Source organism: Colias philodice, chromosome 17 (genome assembly GCF_061535455.1).
Source record: "Colias philodice isolate Cphi_HAF_F1 chromosome 17, ilColPhil1 Martin Lab GWU primary, whole genome shotgun sequence".
Classification (NCBI taxonomy): domain Eukaryota; kingdom Metazoa; phylum Arthropoda; class Insecta; order Lepidoptera; family Pieridae; genus Colias; species Colias philodice.
Window position 1 is genome coordinate 3,473,919 of NC_143102.1, and position 10,918 is coordinate 3,484,836.

The following is a 10,918-nucleotide window of genomic DNA, read 5'->3' on the forward strand; positions in this document are numbered from 1 at the left end:
GTAGGTATAGTAATCATAATTAACAATGCAATGTAGCAGAAAAAATTAAGAAGCTTTCAATATATTTAGGTAGGTATGTAGGACAGTAGGTAGGTACTCATATTGTTTATAGCATAAATTTTCTTAATTTTATTCAATAAATAAGTAATAATATAACAAATAAACATGTTTTATATTCCTTGTTATAAACACAGACTTCCTTATTAATTTTCACATCGGAAACGGTGAAATATTTTAACCTCAAAGCCTGAACCTTGCACTATACGTTAAGCGCCATCCGTTCCAGGAAATAATATGATCTATGAATATTATGTGGGAAATATAAACAAGTATTAATAATACATTATCAATAAAATATACCAATTATATGTTTCATGGAAATGGTGCTTAAGAAAATCCAAAACGCAAAGCATGACGTATAAAAAAGATTCTGCTGGTAATATCTAATCAATGACGTAAAGACTGACGTCACAAATGTATCTCGCGCTGATCGAAATCGGTGAAGAACCTCAGAGAAATTGATATTGTGAGTCATGACGCAAGATTGCCGAGAGATGACGTCATAGACGGGCCTTACGCGGATCCAACCGACTGTGAAATTCATTATCATCACGATAATTATTAAGAACATAGATAAACCCGATATTTGCAAATTTGGAATTACCTGTATTGTTCCAATTGATTAACTTCAATTTCCTGTTACGTATTATTTTACCCTGAAAATTTAAATGGGTAAACACGAATTTGTAAATGTTTTTTTCAGTTCACTTGAAATGTAATGTAACAATTAGAATTTTCTCGAAAATAAATTTTCTCGTTCTATTAGGTAATAGGCGAAAATTTTGCACATATAAATGTCTAATTATTATTTGCCTATGAATTAACAAATTTTTTTTCTGTTTGTTTAACTGCGATTAATTTTCAATTAAAATCGATCGATTTCTTATAAGCTTGTTCACGATGACGTTAGATTTTTGAAATTACTTCAGATGATAATTTTTACTTTGTGCTTCATTATTTTCTAAAAATTTAGAGTTATTTATATTACACTTTAGTTAATTTCCTGACTTTTCATATAAACTAAGATAGAAATCTATATTGATAACATAACATATGAAATGATTTAAAAATAATTGATAAAAACACACAAATTGAAAGTTAGTTAATTTTTTAATTATTTTAAAACTAGCTTTCCGCCCGCGGCTTCGCCCGCGTTTTGAAAGAAAAACCCGCATAGTTCCGGTTCACGTGGGATTTCCGGGATGAAACCTATCCTATCCAAGTTACCAGAGGGTATGTGAAATTTAGCACACATATAGAGATATGTGTGCTACATTTCATTGTAATCGGTTCAGTAGTATTTGCGTGAAAGAGTAACAAACACACACACATCCTCACAAACTTTCGCATTTATAATATTAGTAGGATTAAACCTGACTACAAAATTGGAAGTTAATATCGAGAAGCCTTATATACATAATACTTATTCGGTTGTTTTAAGGATTTAGTGACAATTGATTTAAATGTACATTTTTGAGATTTTATTTACTGATGTTTTCCGACCTTATTTATTTAATTAATAAAATTACCTACCTATGCCTCTTTATATACCTATCTCTCTTTGCCTTTTTTTTCCGGAAATAAAGACTCTTTTAAATGTAGATAGTAAGTATTGGCAGTTTAGGTACAAAGTTTTTTCATCTAGGTAATTTAATTTGGAAATGGGTATGAAATGTAAATAAATATTGAATGATTTAAAAATACACATCACACCATCACCATGACGATTCGGCTTAATCAAAAATGACCAAGCAAAACATAATATAACGAGGCCGCAAACGTGACAAACCGCAGGCATTCAAGGAATTCATCAGAACCACAGATCAGAACCTTTTACAGGCTTGAGGAAAACGTCCGATCTCTTACCAATTACCACCTACGTCTCAAATGTTATGGAATTATGCAAAATCGTCCACTAATATGGTTCAGACCACAGATAATAATATAATACTACCTTAACTAGATTTCCGCCCGCGGCTTCGCGTTCCCGATCATCTTGGATTTCCTGGATAAAAAGTACCTAGCCTATGACTTATTCTGGGTCTTCGGCTAAGTACATACCAAATTTAATCGTAATCAGTTCATCAGTTCATTGTGGATTAGTAGGATGGTTTAGACCCAGTAGCACGCGCTCACCATGATTCACGACTCGTGACCGTGACGTCAGCGGTCGCGTGCAAGCTAACCTTCGCCGCCGGCATCACGTACACGCCGCGATTTACCTCATATCACTTATATATACGTGACTATGCGTATGTATATTACACGCGTCAATTTTTTGCCGACGAATTCACACATTATGCACTAATATGTATGTCATGTATCTACGCAGTTTTGGCTTTTGAATATGTATTAGTTTTTTCAGTGGATATGGATAAAATGTTTTGTTACAATGAAATTTTATTAGTTGAATAATTCGCATATTGATTGGCCTACTTGCTATTCTCATAATTTTTTTACCAACAAAATAATATACCTATGTAGCTAAAACTCGAAATAGGCATACCTATTTTTTTTAAACTTTTAAATAAGATTATGTTATGTTGAAAAATCTGTTGCGGCAAATTGATTAACATAAACATCATTATTAATTGATTTCGCCATTAACAAGCCGCCTTAGCGGATATATCGTGTTGGTGCTTGTACACAACCTAATAACATTATTATAATAGAAGGAAAATTTTTACAAGGACTCTTCATTACTTCCAGTTTACAACATAAATATGTCCATAAATTATGAATAATGCATATCCAGACATTATCATTGACGTCACGAATAGAACTAATTATCTATTATTGGAACTATTGGCTATCTGATAATAATATATAAATAGAATAATTGCAAGTGCACGTGCGCCCTCACGCAAAGTCAGCTAATAATTATTATAGGAATATTCCTACAATTATGACCAAGTGCAATCGCTTAGACCAACATAACTATTAACCCCAATATATAGATAACACACTCGCAAATGGCTTTTAAATATCTTCATTCATTAATAAACGATGGAAAGGAAAATTTAGCAAAACATCTCCGAAAATTAATTAGAAATATTCCCAAGGATGTGACCAGTTTAGAGTTTCTTTATAATATTATCTAGCATTCGAAATTACTAGAAAGAAACGTCATTAAAATGTCGGACGTGTGAAATTCTTAATCGTCATCGTATTAGCATAATTCGCGTGTGGCAATTTAGTTCACACGAATTATTTGAATAATTATGTTAAACGTAAAATTTTCCTCTGAGACGTGACAGATTACGTATTAGTCACAGATAAAAAAGTTAAAAAAATCCCGCGCGGGTCAAGCAAATTTAATTAAAAGTTAAAACCCAAGAAGGACGACACGGCAATGTAGAGTTTATCATTTGATTTCTTAGTCATCAACTTTCATTGCTACGCTTGTATTAGTCAGAGATAAATGAGCATTATACCTTTTATTTTAATGTGGTTAAATTCCTTCCTGAATCATGACTTTACCTAAACGCGGTCTCACCACAAAAAGGCACACAACAAATAGATGATTAATACAAATACGTGATTAGTTGTTATTCCGGATGCTACTTGTAAACTCTGCATAAAACATTATTTTCCATAATTACATTGAGTAAATTTATCGTTTCTCGTGTGCAAAATGTAACATAATTTCATAATAGTTTTAAATTTTTAATTAACAATTCTTCTTATCAGAGTAGCGGTCCGCCGCGGCTTCGCCCGTATGATACATATTTCGCAATAAAAAGTAGAATAAGTTCTTTCTCAGGGTCTAAAGATTATCTGTGCCAAATTTCATCAAAATCGGTCCAGTAGTTTATGAGCCTATTCATTACAATCAAACAAACAAACAAACAAAATTTTCCTCTTTATAATATTAGTGTAGATAGGTACTAAGTATGTATATGTAATTGAATACTTCCATGAAAATTGAAAAAAAAAACGTAATATGTGCTATAAGCATAGGTAGAGCGCATTCAAAAATGCTTGCAGTTGCACCCATAATATTATATGTACATAATAATCTGTGTCTTAATAATCTTTTGATTACATAATGATGACTGCATTATGCATACCTATTAGTAGAAAAGAAATTGTTAAAATATACTTGATTTTCTTTTATTGTGTCATTAAACAATAAAAGCCGTTTAAAAACCTTATCTTTAAAACCTTTTTATTTTTATCTATACTTTACTAATGACTATTAATTATTATGTCATATATTTGGCGCACGTCCTCTAAAGGACGGAATATTATGAGCGGAAAACGTGAGAAAACACACGAAGTTAACAAATAATATGATACTTGGTATTTATTACCTACTTATACTTTCAATGACATTAAATATTATATACAAAAATAGCTCTACATTCTCAATATAAAAATTATTACTTACAATATTTAGATATTTTTTTAATTTTATTTAGGTATATTTTTTATGTTGTTTCAAAGTAGATATAATATCCTGATATATTATGACCAAATATTGATAAAAAATTTTCATACATAAACTCTTACATAATCCGATAATATCTACTTACATAGGTAGGTACCTATTATTAAACTTATAGTGTTGGACATCTGTAACTTTAGAATATGATAATTCCCTCCAATTTTTTTTAAATCGGCTTTCCATCCACCTGATCTCTTATCTCTTGTTAAGAAATCAGTGTATTTATTTGTGTAGTATTTATTTGATTTTTTTAAATATATACTTAACTTATTTCTAGAATTTTTTTACCAACAATACCTTTCATATATAATATTACTGAATTTTAGTATTTTTCACAATATTATGAATAACTAATTATTACTTAAATACTATCAAACATAACCGCAGTTAAACGTGCCGTGTGACGCATGCCGGTGCGCGTGCGCCGCTGACGTGTTACCGCTTAATTGACATATTTCCGCCTTTACATAAAGATAGTGGAATTTTTATTGGCGTGTCAAATCGATGTGTTTGTGTGGCGCTTTGTTTCAATTACTATATTATGTACCAATGTTGTTAATTGTTTTGCCTACTTCGAGTGTCAGAAGATGATTGACCACTGTAGGTATGTAGGTTAAATGCAATATTAAAAATCGCTAGGTTTAATTAAACACAATATATAAAATACCATCAGCTTTTATGCTCATAAATTAGGTATACTATGAAATATTCAAATGTTTAAGCACGAAGAGTTATTATAAGCATACCTATTTATTTCGTAAAAAGGTATATGTATCATAAATCATGTTCTTAATTCACCACGAAAATAGTAAGCCACACCTGCAGATATAGTAACAAAAATAAATCAATATTATCGTTTATCGACACGTATTAAGTAACACAACGGACATCACTATCAGCTTCATGGGTTCCATGCACTTGTTCGTGGTCGATAAACGTATTTATCGATATCCTAAGCGCAATGATTACACTATTACTTATCTAGAGCGTTGCGCTAGACATGTTTTTCGATATTACTTACAATAAAGATTAATACATACCTTCTTTTACATTAATGATAAATATCTAATCTATTATTCGCAAAAACAAGTTGTAACATTCATATGCACTTTGAAACTCATTATCTACATTAAAATCAACCACAGTATAGACCAAATAAAACTCAAACTCAAACTCAAACTCAAACATTCATTTATTCAATTAGACTACTATTTAGTAGCACTTTCGAATCGTCATTACATAGTATTTTAACATTTACCACCGATTCGGAAAGCAGTATCTATGGAGAAGAATCGGCAAGAAACTCCATAGTTGCTCTTTTAAATAATGTCAATAAATTTACATAATATGTAACTTATATCTACCTAACTACATAATATGCCAAAGAACTGTCCTGTGGTTTTTACGCGACAACCCTCCATGGGTCTTTATCGTCCATATATTCCTGAATACTGTAGTACGCTCTCTGAACTAGTACATTTTTTATGTAAGTTTTAAATTTAGTACTACTAAACTCTTTAATATTATGAGGAATTCTATTGTATAAGCGTATACCTTGACCCATAAATGAATTTTTAACTTTAGCTAATCGGAAAAATGGCATTTCAATTCTATTCTTGTTCCTTGTGCCATAATCGTGTCTATCTCCTACTCTTGTGTGTAAGTCAGAGCTTTTGTGTACATGCAAAATATTATTAAATATATACTGTGATGGTACAGTAAGGATACCAGTATTCTTAAAATGATCTCTTAGTGAGTCCCGAGCACGTAAATTATATATAGAGCGAATGGCTCTTTTCTGTAAGATAAATATAGTTTCTATATCTGCAGCCCTGCCCCACAGTAGAATTCCATAGGACATAATGCTATGAAAGTAGCTGAAATAAACCAATCTGGCCGTATCTTCATCGGTGAGATGCCTTATTTTTCGGACTGCATATGCAGCAGAACTGAGCTTACCTGCAGCGGTGTTGACATGGGCTCCCCACTGTAGTTTCTCGTCCAATGTTAACCCTAGAAATACAGTAGACTCAGTAGGATGCAATACCTCCCCGTTCAAGGTAATATCTCTGTTCAACTTTTTTACATTAGGAAGTAAAAATTCAACACAAGTGGTTTTTTTGGCATTTAATAATAAATTATTGGCAGTAAACCATTCAGATATGTGTAAAAGAGCACTGTTCACTTCGTCAACATTTGGGTCATGCCTATCCACATTAAAAATTAATGAGGTATCATCTGCAAACAGAACTATTTCACACCTATCCTGCAAATAATAGGGAAGATCATTGATATATACCAAGAACAAGAAGGGACCTAAAATTGACCCCTGTGGAACACCAATGTTAATTGACGCACCGCTAGAACGTTCTCCATTAACAACTACAGTCTGTATCCTATCATGCAGGTATGACGCTATGAGGTTCTGGGCTTTTCCTTTAATTCCATAGTGATTAAGTTTACGTAACAAAGTACAATGTTCAACGCAGTCAAATGCCTTGGAGAGGTCACAAAATATCCCTAGAGCATTTTTTGAGTTTTCCCATGCCTTATATATATGTGTTAGAAGTGCAACTCCAGCATCTGTGGTTGAGCGCCCCTTTGTGAAACCAAACTGTTTGGTGTGCAGTAAATTATTATTTGCAAAATGACTACTCAATTGGTTTAATATTAACTTCTCGAATACCTTACTTAATGTTGGTAAAATAGAGATAGGTCTATAATTGTTACAGTCTTCTTGATCGCCCTTCTTAAATAAAGGTATAACTTTACTAAGCTTTAGTAAATTAGGAAATGTACCATAGTCACAACACTTATTAAATATGGAAGCTAAATTTATCGCAATATTTTCTATTATATTATTAACTAAATTTACGGACATTCCCCAAAGATCACAAGTATTTTTAAGATTAAGCGTCTTAAAGGCAGTAACAATATCATTAGCAGTTACGTGTCGTAATTCAAATAATGTACTGCACTCCGCAACATGGTCCCTCAAAAAGGTCTCTGCGAGTGCTGAAGACGAATTTAAACTATTAGTAATAGTAGCAGGGACACTACTGAAGAATTCTTCAAAAGCAAGCGCAACATCAGCACTTTTGTCAATAACCCTGTCATTATTTACAAGTTTTATGGTATTACTTGATTTGCTTTTACCCATTTCACCATTAATAATTGACCAAACTGTTTTAACTTTATTATCAGAGTCGCGTATTTTTTCTTTGATATACAAACGCTTTGCGGTGAAACAAACTTTTTTAAAAATTTTTGAGTAATTTCTAACATAACTAAGAAAAGATGGGTCTTTATTATATTGCTTCATACCATATAATTCATAAAGAATGTTCCTGCACCTATGTATACTAGCTGTCGCCCATTTACTAAATGGTAAATCCTTGGTAATATTTAAAGATTTAACTTTAAATATTTTTTCAAATTCTTTATGTACTAAATTAAAAAGATTTTTAAACATTTCACAAGGACTATTAGGATAGGATTGATCATTTAGTACGGGCAGGTTTTTATTAATATTATTCCTAAATTTATTAATGCCTTTTTTAGTTATAGGCCTAACATTAATCCTATTAAATGTAGGTATGCAATCCCATTCAAAAACAAAATACAGTGTGTTATATGCAATCATTCCTATCTATGCAAAAATAGTAGGTAGGTACGTCATTTTAGTTGCATTTAAACTTCAAAAACACTCTATAAAACTCAACCTTCCTCAAAAGTCACAATACAGTCAACAATATTGATACAAAACCTCTACACACCTCCGTGAATATCTTATCAAACAATCGTATCCTTATTTGAAAGTAGTAAATATTTGTAAAAACAGTTCACCAAGGAAAGTAGGCGTATGATAATAAAATGAACTCATAAGCAACGCGTGGGCTGACCACCGCCCACTCGTGTGACTAATGTCACTGTACCGCTACTGATCTTAATATTTATTTGTAATTTTAAATTTTAACACACTATAATATGTTGAGGATAAAACACTACTAATTATACAATATTTATTGTGTCCAAGTGACAAATTCATACCGATTTTAATATGAACAACAACATCATACAACAACATCATACAACAACATCATACAACAACACAAGACATACAAATAATTCACACAAACAAAAATTAAATTTAATAATAAGCTAGCTGTATTTAAAATAAATATGCAGGTCAACAGGAAAAGCTGTAAATATATATTTTATCTACAATATTATCTTTAACATTAAGATAGTATGCGCGCAAATACTCGTAACACTGTCAGAGATTTGCGTTTCTATTTAAAGACATAAAGACAGGTATTAATATCTCGTATAGTCTCTAAAAGACATTACAAACATCCTGTTCAAGTCCTTGCTTTATTCCGAACCTTAATTACTAAACAAAAAGGTAACATCGCCTGCAAAAAATAATAACATAGTATTTCGCAATAATCATTAGACTCTTCATCGGAACGTAATAGCTGCGCCCGTAATTCTATCTGTCAATAGTTATTACGAGTAATCCAAGATTGATGTCGAACAGAAGCTCGCAGGTTATAATTGAGCGAGCCATTGTAGGCGCCGGGGCTTGATTGATAGTCTGGCGATTATCCCGTCGTTGCGACACTGCTAACTCTTAATTAGATTCACCTTAATAAGATACCCTTGCATAATAGTAGCCGATCCAGCTTCAGCAGATTAATTGTTATGCGACCGGCCACCGTCTCGAATCTTGATCAATGATTGCGCTACCGTACATTGTACCTTGTACATTTCTACCTCGAATTACAGCTCGTTAACTGTATTATTACATTACAATTGTGTCGACTAAAGAACGTATCCACTACGACTTGTAGAGCGAACGGTGACTCTACCTGTACTATACGATCTAATGGCGGCCCTAAGATGAAAATTTGAAAGTTTCTAAAATCGCGGCCAAATATGTAGTAGATAGCAATAGGAAGAGCAATAGTGCATAGCCATCCGCAACAATTACCGTGTCGCGTCTCGGCGTGCGCCCGCGCCGGCAATTGTTTACGGCGCGCACGCGCGGCGCGGCGCGTGTCCCCCCGCGCCCCGGCGGCAGCTGCTCGCACAGGTGGCGCGTGTGGGAACTCGACGGCTCTGCTCGTTCCCACGATCGCGCGCCCTCCGCTCCCTATATAAGCCCCCGCCAGACCGGCTCACCGCATTCCGCGTTCAACGCTCAGCGCTAACGCACTCACTATTCGCTCACACACAATGTCTACCATGTCTTACGATCTCGCGTATCCGATCTCGGATGACGGCCCGCAACCCGTCTCGCGCACTTACCAATATCGCAAAGTGATGAAACCGATGCTCGAGCGCAAAAGGCGCGCTCGCATCAACCGTTGCCTCGACGAGTTGAAGGAGTTGATGGTCAGCGCTCTCCAGTCGGAGGGTGAAAATGTGGCCAAGTTGGAGAAAGCTGATATTTTGGAATTGACAGTTCGTCATCTGCACAAGCTGCGCCGCCAGCGCCGGCTCTCGCTGAACCCTACAGTGGATGCCGATCGCTTCAGAGCTGGATTTACTCACGCCGCAAACGAAGTCTCTCGTTGCTTGGCTTCCATCCCTGGAGTGGATGTGAGGCTAGGAACTCAGCTGATGACACACCTGGGACACAGACTGAACGACATCCAACGCGCCGCCGGCAGCGACACGCCACCGGCCAGCCCGCCCAGCCCCGCTCTGTCGACCGTGTCCTCCTCCTCGGGCTACGTGACCCCGTCGCCGCCGGCCTCACCCGTGCCCATGCACACCGCCGTGCCGCTGGACTGCACCACCAGCAGCCTCAAGAGCGCGGTGTGGAGGCCGTGGTAAAGGATTCGCCCGGAAGGGTGGACCCGGCTCCGCGGTCACATCTGTTCCAACGCCGTTCGGAGTCGCCAGCCCTCCCAGTGTCCGCCCTCGTCCTGTCTAGTGCTAAGAAGTTAACTTAGATCTCATCACTGATTGTTTAGTGTAGGTTTCAAAACCTTTTAGTTAGTAAGTTGAACTGAAAAGCTTTAATCAAAATAGTTTATAAGTATATTGTGATATTAAAGTTTAATTTTATTGTAGAGATGTATCGAGCCTTACCGACTATGAGTGGGTTCGGATTGTTATTATATTATCGTTAAAAAGATTTCACGAATGTGAACAATGCAAGAGAACAATTTAATAAAAAATATTTTTCAATCATATTTCTGTATTTCCTTTAACCATAAACCACCCATCAAATTCTACAAAGATAAGTTAATTTTTCAATAATTGCTCAGAGATAATAAATCACATGATTATTCAAATATAAAAAAATAGATGCTACTGGAAATAATGTATACAAACAATATGGAGTGATAAATATGAAAAGAGGTTAAGGGCGCGGGCCTATGACCCGGCGCGCGTGCTCGG

General features: G+C 34.8%; 1 protein-coding gene across 1 annotated transcript; it reads left to right on the plus strand.

The window, feature by feature from the left end:
• The first annotated feature begins 9,683 nt into the window (after window positions 1–9,683).
• Window positions 9,684–10,710, plus strand: LOC149480953 (enhancer of split mbeta protein-like). The gene has a single exon (XM_089705898.1). It carries the CDS (start codon window positions 9,746–9,748, stop codon window positions 10,346–10,348), a length of 603 nt encoding a protein of 200 aa, XP_089562024.1. The 5' UTR covers window positions 9,684–9,745; the 3' UTR covers window positions 10,349–10,710.
• Window positions 10,711–10,918: the final 208 nt, after the last annotated feature.